The 19,110-nt window shown below is 38.1% G+C and overlaps 3 protein-coding genes across 3 annotated transcripts; 2 read left to right on the plus strand and 1 right to left on the minus strand.

Annotated features, from left to right (window-relative positions):
* The first annotated feature begins 5,530 nt into the window (after window positions 1-5,530).
* On the plus strand, window positions 5,531-7,128 carry LOC132191573 (chitinase-like protein 2). The gene is made up of 3 exons (XM_059606668.1): window positions 5,531-5,971; window positions 6,061-6,220; window positions 6,448-7,128. Exons 1-3 carry the CDS (start codon window positions 5,584-5,586, stop codon window positions 6,857-6,859), a joined length of 960 nt encoding a protein of 319 aa, XP_059462651.1. The 5' UTR covers window positions 5,531-5,583; the 3' UTR covers window positions 6,860-7,128.
* Window positions 7,129-12,167: 5,039 nt separating this feature from the next.
* LOC132187487 (acetate--CoA ligase CCL3) lies at window positions 12,168-17,577 on the plus strand. Its single transcript, XM_059601816.1, has 3 exons — window positions 12,168-12,432; window positions 15,749-16,336; window positions 16,489-17,577. The coding sequence occupies exons 1-3, from the start codon at window positions 12,217-12,219 to the stop codon at window positions 17,380-17,382; spliced, it is 1,698 nt and encodes a 565-aa protein (XP_059457799.1). The 5' UTR covers window positions 12,168-12,216; the 3' UTR covers window positions 17,383-17,577.
* Window positions 17,578-18,106: 529 nt separating this feature from the next.
* Window positions 18,107-18,613, minus strand: LOC132182323 (uncharacterized mitochondrial protein AtMg00810-like). Its single transcript, XM_059595570.1, has one exon. It carries the CDS (start codon window positions 18,611-18,613, stop codon window positions 18,107-18,109), a length of 507 nt encoding a protein of 168 aa, XP_059451553.1.
* Window positions 18,614-19,110: the final 497 nt, after the last annotated feature.

Consider the following 19,110-nt stretch of genomic DNA (forward strand, 5'->3'; position numbering starts at 1 on the left):
AACCATTCGGACCAGGTCTGTGAGCTAGCATCGGCCTGCACCTCATCATGTGCCTCGTTAACCAAGGGACTTACCGACGTTGCCACATGAGCCATAGCATCGACCGACCATGTCTCAGCAGCTGTAGGCTCAGGCCTCTCGTCCTCATTCCCTACCGAAGAGTCCGAGTACGCCTGCATCTCAACCTCCTCCAAAATACGCTTGATGTTTGGGCTTGAGTGGACTAGAGTAACCGACTCTACAGCAATTATAGGAGTCGGGACATCGGTGGGCTCGACTAAGGGGACCGCCGAAAGTGGAGCAGCAGAGATGGGCCAGCGATACGCACTGGCCAGATGAATGACAGGCTTTAGGTCGCCCTTTCTTCGGGTAGCAAGGAGTTGGGCAACCTTTTGTTTACCTGCCTCAAAAGGATCTTGAGGCCCTGTAGGTTTGGCCACCTTGGCTCTCTTAAGCATTGGCTGCTCAACTTCCTCAGGCTCATCAACGAGCCTCAAGCGGGAGTCTTCAAGGGTTCACTTGCCGGACGCTTGCCTTTCTTCTTCATAGGCGCCTTCTTCGCATCCCTCTTAATCGGCCTCACACCTTCGATTGCCATACCCTTTGTAGCAAGAATTGCCCTCTTCACGGCCTCGAACGCCATACCGTTCATGGCAGTCTGTTTCTGTGCGACCTCGGGCGCCACATCTCTCGGTCTCTTCTGTCTATCAAGACCGACCCCAGGATAGTATAGGTAATGGTTCAGCTTGGCCGTAATGACCAAAGTCCTGAACAAAGTGGCACCCTCATGTTCTCAGACCTAGGCCATGACCTTGTTCACTCGAGCGTGCTCCTCATAAGTCAGCACCGGCTTGACACCTGCACCTTCTACTGGAACGCTGGTTTCTCAAGGAACTCTCGGGCCTTCTACCTTCTCCGAAGGTGCAAACTCCCATTGTCCCCGAGCAAAAAAAAAACTTTGTCTTCCATGCCCAATTACTAGTGTAAGTTTTCTCAAACTTTACCGATTTCCCTCGTCGGGCTTGGAAATTGTAAAGCGAGTCACTACTAGGGTTCCTCGTGAACCTGTACACCAACAAGAACTCCTTGGCAGTGAGGAAATTCTATTCCCCTAAAGCTGTCAGCCACAGAACCACGCAACCGAAGAAAGTCCACCAAGCATTGGGGACAATCTAATGAGGAGCCACGTTCAAAAGGCTCAGTAAGTCTCGAATGAACCTCGGGAATGGTAGCCTGAGGCCTGCACAGAACATCTCCTTATACAAGCAGACTTCGTGCTCCTTGGTGCTCACTATGGCACCTTTTTGCTCATCATCTAACTGAAGTTTCACCATCTTCGGTATATAGCAGTCCAGCCTGACTCGCCTCTCATCCTTTGATGCTAAGGCGGTCTTCCACATGGCAGGATAAGAACCTCCACCGTCCGAGTCCGAGCCTCCTCCGTTACCCATGAGAAATAAAAATTCAAGATATAATGACCAAGGAATATGAGGGTGAAGGCTATGAATTAACAGGTGGGTAACAGACAGATGAAGGTGATCAAACCACAGCTTCAATGAACGGCAGCAACAGATCCAAATACTTGAGTATTGGACTGTGAGGATGAACGAATTGTTCACACGAAGGAAGACGAAGGGTTCGATTGACCGAAACCCAAAAGAATACTACTCTCAAATAGTAGTACTGAGGAAATAAATTAGAATGAAAGCAAGCCAGTTGGGGGGTTGGAAAAATTGCAAAGCTTTCACAAGCAACAGTTGCGTCTCAGAAAACCAGATGAAAGTAGAAAATGAAAAAGGAGAGAAAAAACCCCTTTTTATAGTGTGTCTGAGAAGACAAAGGGGCATCGACGCTTGAAATCCTAGACGACGCCTCGAAAACACGCGCATTGAGTGCCGCAGCAGACGCGTCTTATTACCTGCCAAATGATGACGCGTGGTAGCCGAAAGTACAACCATACCGATGCCGACACGTGGATGCGTACTTAACCATTCGAATCGACAGGCAGGTGAACCGACTGATCCTCGATCAAATCAACCGTCTCGACAGAAATCATAGGGAAAAAATCCCGCCAAAACTTGAAGTCCAAAATTCAAGTTTCTGCCTTGGAAGCCTCGGACATGCCACTTCTAGGAGTCAGACATCGGAAGACCGATCCATTCTTAAAGAACACAAAATTTCCATAGTCATCTAGACTAGGAAATTAGGGGATAACTGTTGGGTCATGGATCAGTTTCATAAGGCCCTGAACCCAGGATTCCGCGAGTATGCAGACCTGCCAAGGCCTCGGACGGCTTAGCCCGATGAGGTCTCGAACGCCTAGTCCGAGACTCAACTCATGGGCCGAAATAGTCAATGGCCGAAGGACAGGTCAGTCATTCTACCATGGGGATGTATTTATATTATATTAAGTCAGATAATCTTATCATACGATTGATAAGATCATATACTCGTTATCGATATATCAACTATCCCTATATAAATGGGATAGGCCATCCTTCAAATTAGAAAAGATCATCTATATCGATTAAGATGCATAACAGCTGTTAGCACATAAGCTATGCACATGTGACCGAGTACTAATCGGACATCCTAACCTAACGTCACACGGAAGCTGTATCACTTATCCCGTGATCTTAGGTTACTAAGATCACAGAGTAGCTAACAAACCCCATCTCTTTCTCAAATACCTGCATAGCAGATACTAAGGGATAGGGATCCGAGATGTGCGGGAAATCAAACTCCTTTCATGCCTATAAATACAAGTCACCTATCAGTGCTAAGGTAATCGCAACTCTTGCTATTCCAGCTTTATTGTTGCTTACATCTTTTCTCTCTCTCAAATCACTGACTTAGGCATTGGAGTATCCCCGCCGGGAGACTACCGGGGACTCTAATCCTATTGTTTGTTCTTATGTGAAGGTCCAACGCATCCTCGGACATCGCAATACCACCCAGAGAGTGTGCCAGGTCCATCCTCGAAAAACTATGCATCAACAGACATCAAATAAGTCAACACAAAAATATAACAAATATTTAATAAAACATGTTTTATTTTCCGGTGTTATTGTAGCCAACAAGTATTACCATTTCAAGTAAAACTGTCTCTTTTTTTTTTCACCTACCTATTGTGTTAAGTTTTAAAAATTGGCTCATTTCGGTAAATAGGACAAGGGTTGTAAACTTTGTATCACTTAAGTGGCTTGGTGTAAAAATTTAGGCTTAATTAGATGTGAAATTTGTGTACTACCATCAGCAAGATTGTCACCAACCGTCTTGACGTGAGTCATGATTCAAGAGTTCCAGAACCTACTCGAGAGGACTGTCAACAAACGTCCTGACACTAGGGACAAGAGGTGACCCAGTTGACTACTCGAGAGTTCCGTCACCAAAACCTTAAGTCGACCATTTTGATGCTACTTGTGGAAGATGCATTCCGAAGAGCTCTGTCACCAAGACCGTCTTGATACTGCTGAGCTGTCACTGAAGTTAGCGATAAAACCCTAGTGACAGTCCTAATGCTACTCAAAATCTTACAATAAAATGAAACCTTTTTTACACATTGCAGCTAGGGATTTCCTTATCCTATTAAATTGAATGGGATTGTCATTGTGTAAGGTGTGAATCCTAAGCCTTAGAACCTTTTGAGAGGTTTCCTAGCTTCACCTTCGTGTTCCAAGAGAGCCATTGTTGAAAGTCATTAATGCTTTCCCTCTCTTAGACTTTGTTGTTCAAACAACACACCTTCATTAAACCATCAACCGCTTGAAGTCTACCAGTGGGTTGATAAGGAGGTCATATGAAGAAGATTGACCATTGAGGAGTTAAGAGTCTATTGAGGAGGCAAGAGAGGAATTTGCCGGCGTACAAAATCTTACAAAGAGGTTGTAAGTTTGCTATGTTTGTACTCTGAATTGTTTGCAGTGATTGAGTTCCTACATTTCGCTAGCCTCGAATGGTTATACAATATTTGAAGTGCTCAAAGGGTTCGCTTCATCACCAAAAGCATTGTGATGATTGTTGGGCGCATGTCCATTGGTAGTGGATGACTTCACCAACCCTTTTGTCCCAATATTGCTGAAGGGACGAATTTTCACTTATATAAGACGAGACCATCCAAACCTTTAGCAGTAAGCAAATGAAAGATTATGCAATTAATCATTCTTTTTCATCCATGTCACTGCTGAACCACATTATCTTTGTCATTGACCATGTGGGCTCTCTTGTCCTTTTTGTGAGATTTTGTACACCAACTCATTTAATTGCAAGTTTTTAGTGTCTTGGTAGTCCTCAATTTACTAGCACGGTGTAGATCGGGATGAGGAAAATCTTTGGGTATTATTGTTTTTGTAAAATAGTACCTACAAACACATGAATTGAAAAAAAAAAATAATAATAATAATAATAATAATGAATAAATAAATAATTGTGTGGTGGTAACATAATTGTAAAATAGTACCAACTACCTACCAACAAACTGAAGGCCACATTGAAGTGGATACAGTGTAGAATTTTATAATAAAATGTAAAATGTAAGATAATATCAAAAATAAGAAAAGTAAAGAACACCAAAACTTGGAGTGATTTAGCCTTAAAGGTCTATGTTCACGACTAAAAAGAGCATGTTATTTATTTGAGGATAACTTCAATTAGGTTGTGGTGTAAACGGGGTGTTTTGCACCCTCTAATAAGAAGCACACCCTTCAGTCTGAAACATTATATATATATATAACTTTTCAGACCAAATGTTTTCCCTTATCTTGACAAAAAATCCCATTGACAAAACCACCGGAGCCACTGTCTTAGTTGATTTTGGAGACTTTAGTGTCGGAGGCTCAGAGGTGAGTAGCGGGTTTGGGTTAAAATGAATAGAAAAGTCAATGAAATTGATTTGAATTAAAAAAACGATATTTTTATCTCCATTGTATTTGATGTTTTTACCTGATATGTTAATTTCTAGTAAAAGCTATAAAAGAGAGTTTTACACGGCCTCCATAGAAATGACTCTCATAGGGAAAAAATGTAGTAGGTGAAGTAGGTTAGAAAAGATACTCAAATCCTAGATATATGATTATAGACATACAACAATGATAGATACCTAAAAAAAAAAAATACTTTTTTTTTGCAAACTACTTAGATTTATGGACTCATGTGAATTCCACAAAATTCAATGGTAGATTCAACAATTCACCCTATAAAAATGGTTAAAAGATAGTACAATTTGCGTTAGAGAGTAGAGTAGGTTGAGGGAATCGTAAAAAAAGAGTCTTGATCTAAAATTATTTGGTCCATTTTTATTATTTTTATCCAACTCAAGTTTGGTTTGATTTGGTCCTCTGCCTGCGCAAAAGAAATGATCATCAAACCATATCTAGGCCCCCGAGTTTTTCTTCACTTGCACTCAAAGAAGAATAAAAATGAAGCAAAAGCAGCTGCTACTCCGACTCTGAAAATCACCATCCTCCTAATAAGTTGCACCTTCCTTTTCCATCATTTTCAGCAACCTCCTTAATAACCCACGTCTCTCCCACCCCTTCCATCAGCAACACAAGGCATTCTCTCTCTCTTGTTCGCTCAACCAAAATGGAGGCAAAATGGTTTCTGTTTCTGACAATGGCATTGATTTTAGCGCTTGTCAATGGCGATGATGAGGCTTCTGTCAGTTCTGTGAAGCCGGTGGTGAAGACAGTGAAGGGCCAAAAGGTGTGTCAAAAAGGGTGGGAGTGTAAAAGGTTCTCCAAGTTCTGCTGTAACGAAACCGTTTCTGACTACTTCGAGACGTACCAGTTCGAGAACCTCTTCTCCAAGCGCAACACCCCTGTGGCGCATGCCGTGGGCTTCTGGGATTACCGTTCTTTTATCACCGCCGCTGCTGAATACCAACCCGATGGCTTTGGCACCACCGGCGGGAAGTTCAGCGGGATGAAGGAAGTTGCAGCTTTTCTAGGCCATGTTGGCAGCAAAACCTCCTGTGAGTTTTTTAAACCATTTGCTTTTATGGGGATTTGAGGCGGATAAATATTAATTACTTATATATTTTAATTCCTGATAAATTTTCAGGCGGATATGGAGTGGCGACTGGAGGGCCTCTGGCCTGGGGCTTATGCTACAGCAAGGAACTCAGCCCTGAATCCGATTACTGCGATGATTACTACAAACTCACTTATCCTTGCGCTCCTGGAGCTGCATACTATGGCCGTGGCGCCCTTCCTATCTATTGGTATGCATAATGAACCTCTCTAATCTCGTATTAAAAGTATGATTTTAAATCAAATCACAGAAACGGTATCTTTTAAGAGTGCGTTTTTTAAAATCGCAAGAGTTAGAAATTACAAAACCGAACGGACCTTAATGTGTAACCTTATCCTAATCAAGTAATAAGCAGTCCTATAGAAATATTTGAGTTTGTGTTAAAGAAATCTCAAAATGAGATTTTGGTTGCATCAGGAACTACAACTATGGAAAAACAGGGGAAGCCCTGAAGGTGGATTTGTTGAACCATCCAGAATACATAGAACAGAATGCTACCCTGGCGTTCCACGCAGCAATTTGGAAGTGGATGACGCCAGAGAAGAAGCACCAACCATCAGCCCACGATGCCTTTGTTGGGAACTGGAAACCCACCAAGAATGACACATTGGGGAAGCGGGTTCCTGGGTTTGGCACCACCATGAATGTGCTTTATGGCGATGGCGTTTGCGGTCAGGGTGATAGTGATTCCATGAACAACATAATCTCCCATTACCTCTACTATCTTGATCTTATGGGTGTTGGCCGAGAGGAGGCAGGGCCTCATGATGTGCTCAGTTGTGCTGAGCAGGTTCCTTTCAACCCATCCTCTTCCTCCTCATCTACTTGAGCTTTGTTTGGTGAAGCATCAATAAGGGAAAGAAACTATAACAATCTGAGAAAGTACATAATCAATGATGTAAAGGTTGAAACATGAAAGAAGAAGAAGAAGAAAATATGCAGAGACTATTCAATTTTCGTCTGTGTGAAGATAAACTAGCCTAGATGTGGCTGCCCTTGGTTATTGTTGTGTAAATGTTGAGATATATTTTGCTTACAAATTTCCCTTGTCTTGTAACTATTGAAGGTGGACTTTATGAACCATTTTGTGGTAAATCAGCTGTGAAAATCTTATGAACCATTTAATCCTTAATTTTGTTTAATAAGAAACAAAATGCCATTGTTTTTTGGCCTCTGAATTTCACACTGCTGACAATTCTAGGCCCCTCCTCCTGCACCTTGGTTTGAGGGTATCCTTAGTGAGAAAGGTGCACTATCACCCATGATATAAGATTTCTCCATTATTCTGGTGAAAAAAAAAACACTTTAAAAGAGGGACTCATCTTGATTGCCTAGGAGGAATAATGAAGAAAAATCTAAATACCATCGATAGGAGGAACATGAGATAATAGTCCACTTATTTTCTTATTTAAATATCAGTATTTTATCTTAGTCAAATTTATATATTTTGATGCAACAACATGTATATTATACGACAAGTAGCTTTCTTGATTGGTTAATTGGTCACATTTTATAGATGGGGTGGAAGGAATGGGTGGGGACAATTATGACGACATGAGATTTGACCATATAATCTATATCCTTATCATTAATTGCGTAAGTTTTCAGAAAGCCATAAGTATTAATTAGTAGAAGTGTCAATACATGCGCCGGTTTGCCTATAAGACGTGAGTGTTGATGCAAAATTTTAGACCACCGGAAATGTGTCTTCTGCAAAATAAAGGAAAAAGTTTCTAGAAGAGTCGCAATTCACAGCACACGGCGTGTTGCTGTTTTCATTCACCCAACTATTGGTTCGATGACACCGTGGGAGCCTCTTTTAATAGAAAGCCCCTTGAGATGGTCATTTAGATACTTGTTACGTGACAGACATGTGACTATATGATTATTACCATGTAATAGGGTGATGTAGAGACTAAGCATATGATAATTATTTATATATACACTGGTAGGCGGTAGCCCAATTCTAAGTATTTTTCAATAAAAAATAATAAAAAAAATTCCATTTTATTTTTTACTGTCCCACTACAAAAAATTAAGGAACATCGCCTTTGATTCGTATAATATACTTAATAATTCTATTTTTTTAATTTTTTGGATGAATGAAATTTTTTATAACAACACAACGATTACAAAATCCTTCCGGTGGAAAACCACTAGAACTCAAGTTGCCTCAAAGCAACTTACACTAACACCAATTATACAAAAAATAAATAATGCTGCACTTACTTCTAATTTTTTACACAATTTTTCTACACTCATAGGTAACTTTTAAAATCATCATTTGATACTTTAATAGTAAGCCATAAAGAGAAATGATGCTTAGGGATAGATAAAGAGAACCATATGAACTTGTACCTACCAATCTTCCTATGAATAACCTCCCAAGTATGTAGCATGCTAGGGTACATTTTTGTTCTTGGAGGAGGATTTGAATTAATGATCACCACTTCATGAGATGTGCAGCCAATTGAACTACCCCTTGACGAAAACAAACATGTGTGCTTATATATAAATATTATGCACAACCTTACTATTTTTTTTAAAAAAAAAAAACAAAAAACAAAAAACAAAAAACCAAAAAATAAAACAAAAAAAAACCCAAAAAAGAGGTACAAAGAAGGTTCAAAAACACTATCAAAAGCCTATATATAAAGACCAGTTATCAACCGGGAGTTATTAGTTGTAATAAACGTTAACCGATAGTTATAAAATAACTACTAAATGCCTAAGGGGAGTGGTTGCGGTTATTAAAATCTAATAACTGCCTTAGATGGTTGTGATTAGCGATTTTAGCTAATAACCACTAACCGTAACCGCTTGTACACTCTTAGTTTCACATATGTTTTAAATGAAAGCTTTATTCCATTCCTTCAAATTTTTCAACCCCAAACCTCCTTACCTCTTAGCGACATAGAATCCCAAGAAACTTTAGCTTTAGAGCAAACATCACTCCAATTCCATAAAAATTGGTTAAATTTTTGTTCCACTGATCTTATTACTTTCTTTGGTAAGATGAATTCTCAATTTGTTTTACTTTAAAAAACCATTTTAAGTCAATTGTTTTCATTCTTTAATTACTTAATTACATAAGTTCGGACTAGTCGGACTAGACCCTAACCTTTTTTTTAAGCACAAGCAAAGCACTACTTGACTACAAACACTTCAATACTCATAAATTTTAATTTTGAATTCTCTATTGATTCGAGTATAAAATAAAGAATTCTTTATTGATTGTAGCAAGGTAAGTGAAGCATGAAGGTTGTCTATGTAAAAAATAAAATAATGCCATTCGATCTCACGCACATACAATTAATGGTTATCTCTATTAATTACTCCTATATTTATGGTCAGATGCGGATCACATTTTTCTTTTGCTTTGTATTTTAAGTTTTTTTTCCCAAACTAATGTGAAATAATAATGAATTGATGATGTCATATTTCATGACCCATGCCACCTGCCATCATTTGATGCCATTTTAAGTGAAATAAAAATGAATTTTTATTTTGTTTTATTTAACGGTGTACACAATTTTACATGATGAATATATTACCATATTATTAAAAAAATTTAAATAACGTAACATTATATACACCCCGGTGGACCCAAGAATTTTTTCCTGGGGTCCCGTTTAAATATATATATTATTAATTTAATGACAGATTCTCTTTATCGCTTTTTTCTTGGCTTGTGCAGTGTGTGCGCGTGCGTTTTGGTCGACAGCAGGAGGAGATCGAGGAAAGTAATGTTATTTTATTTTATTTATCTGTTTTTATTGTTTTTTAATGTATATTCGTTGTATCTTTTGAGGGGTTTATTATTATTTTAGGAAAAAATATTAGGGGGAAAAATTTTTTTTTGGGTTAGCTGAACTTTGAAGGCCAGTTTTTGTGAGGGCCGTTCCATGTATAATTTTTTATTTTTTATTTTTTAAAGGGTTTTCAAAATTTTTGGGGTTACCAAGATTCCTCACCCTTTAACATGGATTTACTCCTGATATACACTGTTAGATAAAACAAAATAAAATTTTGACCGTAAAGAAATAAAGCCTGTTTATTCCCTTCATACTCTCTATATATTGATGTTTAAGTATAAGACGTGTTACTATATTGTAATTTAAGTTTTTACCTCATATGGATTTGCAGGTTGTATGGGTTCATTTAGGATTGCGATTTCGTAAGAATAATTTATGTTTTTAAAAGATATCACAAAAAATAAAGTGTTTGGCAAATTTTGATTTAAAAATACTTAATCTAAAATAGGAACAAAATCTGTGATTCTATAAGCAGGTTATAGGGTGCTTATTTGAAGAAAAAAAAAATACAAATTTAAACCAAAATCACTATTTTGCATAACAAATATTTGATAAAAAAGTATTTTTTAACATATTTTACCAAACGGCTTTCCGATTTTAAAAAGTAGTACTTTTTAAAAACGTAATTTTTAAAATCGCACTTATTGAAACCATAATTCTAAACGGACCCTAAATGTCCAAATAATGTCTGTCTGGGTAATTTTCTAAAGTTTATAATGATCATTCACCTCTTTATAACTATGGGCGAATGAAAAGAGCACGTGGCGTGCTCAGTACAGCCACTACAAATTTTTTTTTTGGCATTAAAATATTTTTAAAAAAATTTCCTTCACGGCGTGCTGAATCACGGCTCTATAACTATTTCACAGCAAGTTGACGATTACTTTCTCAAGGTCATTCACCTCTTTATAACTATTTGAACCATTTGACAGCAAGTTGACAATTACTTTCTCAAGGCTCTCAAGCATTTCCTTTCTGGGCCAAGGTCCTAGAAATTTCATGCAGAATCTGATTAATACGACGTTGTTTCACTTCAATCTAAAAGAGAAATACAGTTTTTCTGCCTACTCTCCACGAATAGGACAAGATCTGTCTCTTTCAAACAAAAATAGATATTATTTATTTTATAGTTAATATATTTAAAATTAGTGTATATGAAATTAATGTTGGCATATCTTTTAAATTTGAAAAATGTTATTTAGTATTTTTTTTATCCTCATTTTTTTAAAAAATTAACCATTAAATTTGTTGGATCCATACCTTTATTTATATGGATCCTACAATTTCAATCGTTAATTTTCAAAAGATGAGGACATTTCTCAATTAAATTTACATGTAGACATGCACTAACTGTAAATTATGAGAATGAAATAGATACTATTTATTTCAATTGTAATGGAGAGGATCATATAATCATATTTCCTTCAAGCTAAACTCAATTTAAAATATTCCCCAATTAAAAGATTGCATTAATATCCTCCAAAAGCTACCAACGATGTCCTCCCAAATGACAAAAATACACCTTCATTTCAGGCAATCTCAATCGATTAGGCCGAACCATTTATTTGGCCAATTTTCTACAACTCTTAGGTAAAAAGAGAGGTGGGGAGGAGGGAGGGAGAGATAAATGCAAAATTAGTTTATATGTTTGGCCTAAATTAAAAATTGATCTATGTCATATCATGAACTCAGAGGCCCATGAGGTATAAAAAAAAGTAAAAAATAAAAATAGTCTATGGAATCAAATTCCGTTAAAACATTTAACGGAGTTCATTAAGTGTCACATTAATGCCAATAAAATAACATTTGTCTCAGTTAATAAAAAAATATAAATATATATAAAACTAAAAATAAATAAATTAATGATTTCTTTTAAATCTATAGGTGTCATGCCACCCTAGCAAATCTAGGGGTGGCTCGAGTCCACCCTCAGCCCTTTGGGGGTGCTCGCAGGCCAGTTATCCTTCCAATTTTTTTTCATTTAAAAAAGAAATTAATGTTTTAGTTTTTTATGTTTGTATTTTTTAATTAAATTTGATACGTATTGTTATTTTATTAGGACTTACGTTGTCAAATGTTTTATCAAAATTTGACTCCATGAATTTATTTTATTTTTATTTTTTTGGGCGTAGACTTCAAAATTTATTTTGATATGATAAGAACTAATTTGTCAGAATTTATCCCAAAGAAAAAAAAAAGTTTTAGCTGACTAGGTCCAAACAAGCCGTGATCCTACGTGGCACGAACGGACCTGTGAGCAATCCAGAGCCGTCGGATCATACACACTCACAGTCTCCTAGGCGTCTATATAAACTCCGGCCCAACTACAATCTGAACAACTTCGAAACTACGACGAGAGAGATAGGGAGACATGGTGGCGGGGAGAGACATAGACGATCTGCCGAAAAATGCGGCGAACCACACGGCTTTGACGCCGCTGTGGCTTCTGGACAGAGCGGCTGTGGTGCACCCCACCAGAGCATCGGTGGTCCACGGATCTCGGCGCTACACGTGGCGAGAGACCTACCAGCGTTGCCGTCGATTGGCCTCCGCTCTCTCCAACCACTCCATCGGCCTCGGCTGCACGGTAACTCTCGTCCCCTTATCCTATCATCACTCCCTGTTTGTTTCCCGGGAAAATAAAAATAAGAGAAGATAAGATATATAAGAGAAAACGAGATTGTTTGCTCTGATATTTCCTATTGCTTTGGTTTTTAAAGAAATGAAAAAGTCAAAAAGGATTTGAGTGAAGCAACAAAAAAGATATTCGATTTTGGAAATTTTTCCAAAATATCTATTTGGCTGAAATTTTCCCAGCAATAAGTTAGCTTAACTGTGTATTAAATTCAGCTTTTGTTTACTTGCTTTTCGGATTAGCTTGATTTAGCTTTTGTTTACTTGCTAAATTAGGAAGTTTTTTTTTTTTAATTTTTTGGTAGATTTGAGCCATTTTTTTTAAAAAAAATGTTAAGTATTTTTCTAGGGATATATTCTCCTCGTCTTTAATATTATTTTATAAAAATCAAGTGAGTGAAATAAGAGCAATTATATTTTTGTTTTTTTATAAAATAATATCTACCTAGAATTAGGAGGACACAAAAAAAAAATACTAGGAGAGTACATAGTCCTTATTTGCTCTCAGGTGTTTTTTAGTCTTTATTTCTCTCGCTTCATTTTTAGAAAATAATAATATCCTATGATTAGTGGACTGTAGAACATTTTTCTTTTTTAAACGGTAATATTAGGTGTTATTCTTGTTGTGGTTAGATATTATTTTTTTTTAAAAAAAAAATATCTTTATATTTCTCGCTCCATTTTAAAAAAATAATATTGAGAGAAATTCTAATATTTCTCTTTTTTTTTATATATATATATATAAAAGCCGTTCGCACGATGGGAACCGAAAATGAAGAATTCAAAAAAAAGAAAAAGAAAAGAAAAGAAAATGAAGAAAATCTAACGCTGGACAAGTAAATTTTGGCTTTGTATATTTAGAATAGAGAGACCTACGTGGCACTGCTGTACTTGCTATCTAGAATGTTTCATACGTGGGTCTTATGTGGTTCTCGCATGGCCCTAAGTGGGGGGTCAAAGTAAATGAACGGTTTGGATCGCTTCTATTAAAGAAAGTGTAGCAACATCTACTGTAGTCATGTGGTGGTGGTCCCCAGTTACGGGATTGAAATTGTGTGATGATTGTGGCGTGACAACTCAACTGTTGCATCGCACGGTCACAAAAGTTTGTATCAAGGATCCATGATCTCCTTAAATCACCCCCTGGCCGACACTAATATGTGTGATCAATTTTTATTTTTATTTTTTTTTAATGTTTTTAATCAATGTTTTGCAAACCCTATTTATTAATGGAATCAAAATCTTGGTTCCTTCATTGTGGAACATGACAACGTTGCACAATGGGTAATGGGTATCTGTAATAGACGGGGTCAGCCAACACTAGTAACCAAGTTTAATGGATCATGTTAGTGCCTTTTTTTTTTCTTTCCAGAATTTTGTAAAGAGCCTGAGAGTGTATTATATTAGAGTGCTCTAGTTGTTTTGTGGGTTGCTTGACATTTTTCTCACGTTTTTCCTGGGATTTGTGCGTCAGCTTTTAAGCTTTACAGTTCCTCAAGCTTTTGGGTTGTATTTATGGGGTCCATTTTGGACAAAGTTTATTGTTTCAGAGAGAATAGTCACTAAATGGGACTTTTAATTGCTGTTCTTCGTTGTCTGTATTCCTTACAGAGTTCCTATGATTCTCTGGACAAGCAGACATGCCTATTTCTTGCCATTATAAATATATGCAAAGAAAGTGGGAAACAGGTGTTTCGGTTGTCATTAGCCTATACAGGTGTTTTGGTAGGTTCCCAAGGTGTTATGATTAATAGGAAATCCTTAAATTAGGCCCCTTGGAAATAGTCACCTCTCTACCACCAGGTATGCTTGCACGGTATGTGCATGTGTTTGAGAAAAGTAGTTTGGAATGTGACATTGTCAGCATTCAAGAGCACAATATGTAGTGGAAAGAAACAATGAAGATGGTGACATGTAAGAAATTACTTAAAATACTTGTCCCTCATTATTTTTGTTGGTTGGGACTAATCTTGCTTAAAGATATTGCATACATGTCTCTGCATTGTTGAGGTGCATCATAAGTGGTGAAAGAAAACAAAAACGAAGATGGTTGTTAAGATTCTAAAGTGTCTCATATGACTTAAGTACAATTTTAATCATGTGTATACAAGTTCTTAGGCATCCTCTGCTTGCAAGCTGGCTTTCAAGGACAAGGATTCTCACTATTTCATTTAAAATGGATAATATCAATTTTACGGTTATGATTTAAAGTTGATATATCTAACGGTATACATAATTTCATATTATTTAAATTTTTTAAAAGACGTGCTAACATTGACATCTGCATTAACTTTAAATCTTGATCATGAAATGGATACTCATTTGAAATGAAGAGGATCCTATTTCGGTTTTCAAGGATGAGTTCTACTTAAGGTTCAAATCATTTGATCAGAACCACCATTACGTCGAGTATGGGATTGAACGCAGTTCGTTGAATATGGGATTGAATGGATTGCGGGTTTGAGGTTGAGTCACAAAGAGGACGACCTACGGGCTAAATTAAAATGTCTTGATATTATATGTAAGCATAGTGTTAAGTCATTAAATACTGATAGACGAGTGGTATTCGACCCCATACTCTGTGAGCTACTTTTGATCCCATACTCGGCACAGTGGTGGCTTTGATACCAAATGACTTAAGCTTTAGGTAGGACTCATTATGGAAAACCAGCTTGCGAGGAGGGTGCCCAAGGGCTTATATACAAATGATTAAGATTGTACTTAAGCCATGTAGGACACTTAAGATCGTAACAATAGTGATATGTAACAAAATAATTAAGATACATGTCCCTCAATGTCTTTGAGGATCTCTGTTTGACTCTAATCTTACTTGAAGATGCGGCTTTGCATACTTGTCTCTGAATTGTTGAGCTTATTGCTTCCTGCATTTGGTTTCTTGTCCATATGCTATTGGTTCTGCAAAACTGCTTTCTTGGGGCTGCTTTAAGTTCTTGTTTGGTTACTTACCTGCCCATCATGGTCTACCTAGGAATTGTAGGATCACTAGTTTTGTTGATAGTTTTCATTTTATTAACAGTCTGAATTACATTTTTGGATCCTTATCACTGTATCCATTTAAAGAGCATATAACCTAGAGGAAACCATTTTACATGAAGTGTGTGACATATGTTCCGAAAGTTTAAGGGTTCTGTTCCCACCCCATTCCGCCTTGTAGTTGGATTTTAGCCATTGCCTTATTTTATGTTCTTTATGGTATATCAAAGCTAGTATGCTTGTTAAATTATTCTTTCTGATATTTGCTATAATAGGTAGCAGTAATTGCACCAAATATTCCCGCTCTGTATGAAGCTCATTTTGGGGTTCCAATGGCTGGAGCTGTTCTAAATGCTGTGAATATTCGTCTAAATGCATCAACCATTGCTTTCCTTCTTGGTCATTCATCAGCTTCGGCTGTGATGGTAGATCAAGAATTTTTTGATTTAGCAGAGGAAGCTTTGAAAATCATGGCAGAGAAAAGCAGAAGTTATAAGCCTCCACTTTTAGTTGTGATAGGTGATGAAAGCTGTGATCCTAAGACACTCAAATATGCTTTGGGAAAAGGGGCCATTGAATATGAGAAATTCCTGGAAACTGGTGACCCCGAGTTTGCTTGGAAACCACCAGAGGATGAGTGGCAGAGCATTGCTTTGGGTTATACATCTGGTACTACAGCTAGTCCTAAGGGGGTGGTGTTGCATCACCGAGGGGCATATCTCATGTCTTTGTGTAATCCTATTGTCTGGGGGATCAGTGAAGGAGCAATATACCTCTGGACTCTACCCATGTTCCATTGCAATGGTTGGTGTTTCACTTGGACTCTTGCAGCTCTTTGTGGTACAAACATATGCCTTCGCCAGGTAAATCAGCCAGCTTGGTATATGCCTAACATTTTTTAGTTAACTGTCTGAAAGAAATTATGCAGTCTTCATTATGTAAATTTAACCTCTAATACCAGCTGCTTGATTTCAGTAGATTTTCATGCTCCTTCACGGTCATTTTTGCACTACAGGTTACAGCCAAGGCAGTCTATTCAGCCATAGCCAACCATGGTGTGACTCACTTTTGTGCGGCGCCGGTGGTGCTCAACGCCATTGTTAATGCCCCACCAGAAGAGACTATCCTTCCCCTCCCTCGTGTTGTTCATGTAATGACAGCTGGTGCAGCGCCGCCTCCTTCTGTTCTCTTGGGAATGTCTCAAAAAGGCTTCCGTATAACCCACACTTATGGTCTCTCAGAAACCTATGGCCCCTCCACTGTGTGTGCATGGAAGCCTGAGTGGGACTCACAGCCCCCCGAAACCCAAGCCTGTCTCAATGCACGCCAAGGCGTTCGGTATGTTTGTTTGGAAGGCCTAGATATTGTCGACACTCGAACCATGCAACCTGTCCCTGCTGATGGAACCACAATTGGGGAGATAGTTTTTCGTGGTAATATTGTGATGAAGGGCTACTTAAAGAACCCAAAAGCAAATAAGGAGGCTTTTGCAAATGGGTGGTATCATTCTGGGGATCTTGCTGTAAAGCACCCAGATGGGTATATAGAAATAAAGGATAGGTCAAAAGACATCATCATATCTGGAGGTGAGAACATCAGTAGCGTGGAGGTAGAAAATATTCTCTACTTGCACCCTGCAATTTTGGAGGCATCAGTGGTGGCAAGGCCGGACCCGCGATGGGGCGAGTCTCCTTGTGCTTTCGTGACCTTAAAGCCCGGCCTCGACAAGTCCGATGAGCGTCGTTTGGCAGAAGATATATTGAAGTTCTGCAGATCTAAGATGCCTGCTTATTGGGTCCCAAAATCAGTGGTGTTTGGCCCATTGCCAAAGACAGCTACTGGTAAGGTTCAGAAGCATTTGCTGAGGGCCAAGGCGAAAGAGATGTTTCCAGTCATGAGTAAGCTCTAACTGTGCGATGGTGACGAAAAAATAGAAGGAAAAAAAAAATGATAAAAGACTGCCTCTTAGTGCTTCAGATGTTTTGTTGGTGGCTCTTTTGAAGGGCTTGTGTTTGGATGAATACTTTGAAATAAAGCTATAGCGTTATATTTATCTTTTGTAATAAAACTTGGGGCACATAATTTGCAGTTACATCAAGTCTTATCTCAAGCTTTATCACCATGTCAATGGTTATAGAAGAATATTGTTTTTGTGTTTTCTGCACATTCAATCGTATGGCAGTGTTTCTTATTTATAATAATAAAGAGATTGTTTTATTTACAAGATCAATAACTAATAGAAACTTAATCCTAAATTGTCTTTGAGAAGTAATTCACTTCAGTTCTTGTTCCTGCAAGAGTTTTTGTTTGAGCGAAGTTCTTTTGTCATTATCTTTATCACAGTCAGTTGTTTGTGATTTATCTGTTCCAATACGCCCCCTCAAACTTGACTTGGGCATGCTGACGTTGAGGTTGGATTTTAGCACTAGAAACTTTTGTGAAACTAAAGGTTTGGTAATAATGTCAGCTATTTGGTCTTTCCCTGAGATGAAATGAATGTCAAGTTCCTTGGCAGCCACTAAGTCACAAACAAAATGATAGTCGATGGCAATATGTTTTGTTCGTGCATGAAACATGGGATTGGAGGAGAGATATGTGGCTCTGATATTGTCACAATGTAAGATTGGAGGATGCTAGAAACGCTGACCAAGTTCGCAAAGAAGAGCTTGAATCCATACCAATTCGGATGAGGCATTTGCTAAGGCTTTATACTCAGATTCGGTGCTAGATCTTGACATTGTGGGTTGCTTTTTCGAAATCCATGAGAGTAGATTTCTGCCGAGAAAGGTACAATATCCAGAAGTTGATCGACGATCATCAGGGCATCCGGCCCAGTCAGAGTCTGAATATGCTGTGAGAGAATGTGAAGATGAGTGATATATTGAAAATGTATGATCACTTGTGAACTTTAAGTAACGCAGGATGTGCTTGACAGCTGTCCAATGGGTGTCTCGGGGTTCCTGCATGAATTGTGATACCTTGTTTACGGAAAATGACAAATCTGGCCGTGTGAGAGATAGATACTGAAGAGAGCCTATTGTGCTACGATATAATGAGGGATCAGTGATTGTGGAGCCATCAAACTTGCTTAAAGGGAAAGAAGCTGACATTGGAGATGATATAGGCTTGGCAAACATCATGTTTGTTTTTGTACGTAGATCATGTATGTACCGTTGTTGAGAGAGATAAAAGAGCATCTTTTGTCCAAATTACTTCAACGCCTAAGAAGAAGTGCAATGGTCTAAAGTCTTTGATGGCAAAGGATAGTTGCAGGTCAGCAATAAGTCTTGGAATAGCTGCTTGGTGGGAGCTTGTAATGATGATATCATCAACAGATATTAAAACAAAGATAGTAACACCATTACATTTATAAATAAAGAGAGATGAGTCAAATTTTGAACCTTTGAACTTTAGTTCATGAAGCTGTGAACGCAATCGATCAAACCAGGCCCTTGGTGCCTGTTTTAAGCCATATGATGCTTTGTGCAGTTTGCAAACTGCATTGGGGAAGTTTGGATGTGTGAATCCCGGAGGTTGCAGCATATAGACGTTCTCCTTGATGACACCATGTAAGAATGCATTGCTAACATCAATTTGATGAATAGCCCAATTTTGAGTGACGGCAATAGTAAGGATA

Source organism: Corylus avellana, chromosome ca1 (assembly GCF_901000735.1).
Source record: "Corylus avellana chromosome ca1, CavTom2PMs-1.0".
In the NCBI taxonomy this organism is placed as follows: Eukaryota; Viridiplantae; Streptophyta; class Magnoliopsida; order Fagales; family Betulaceae; genus Corylus; species Corylus avellana.

Coding starts and splice junctions, on each gene's coding strand:
- LOC132191573 (XM_059606668.1), top strand. CDS start 5,584: ATGGAGGCAAAATGGTTTCTGTTTCTGACAATGGCATTGATTTTAGCG. Junction 5,972..6,060: donor TGTTGGCAGCAAAACCTCCT/GTGAGTTTTTTA, acceptor ATAAATTTTCAG/GCGGATATGGAGTGGCGACT. Junction 6,221..6,447: donor GGCGCCCTTCCTATCTATTG/GTATGCATAATG, acceptor TGGTTGCATCAG/GAACTACAACTATGGAAAAA.
- LOC132182323 (XM_059595570.1), bottom strand. CDS start 18,613: ATGATGTTTGCCAAGCCTATATCATCTCCAATGTCAGCTTCTTTCCCT.
- LOC132187487 (XM_059601816.1), top strand. CDS start 12,217: ATGGTGGCGGGGAGAGACATAGACGATCTGCCGAAAAATGCGGCGAAC. Junction 12,433..15,748: donor CCATCGGCCTCGGCTGCACG/GTAACTCTCGTC, acceptor TTGCTATAATAG/GTAGCAGTAATTGCACCAAA. Junction 16,337..16,488: donor CAAACATATGCCTTCGCCAG/GTAAATCAGCCA, acceptor TTTGCACTACAG/GTTACAGCCAAGGCAGTCTA.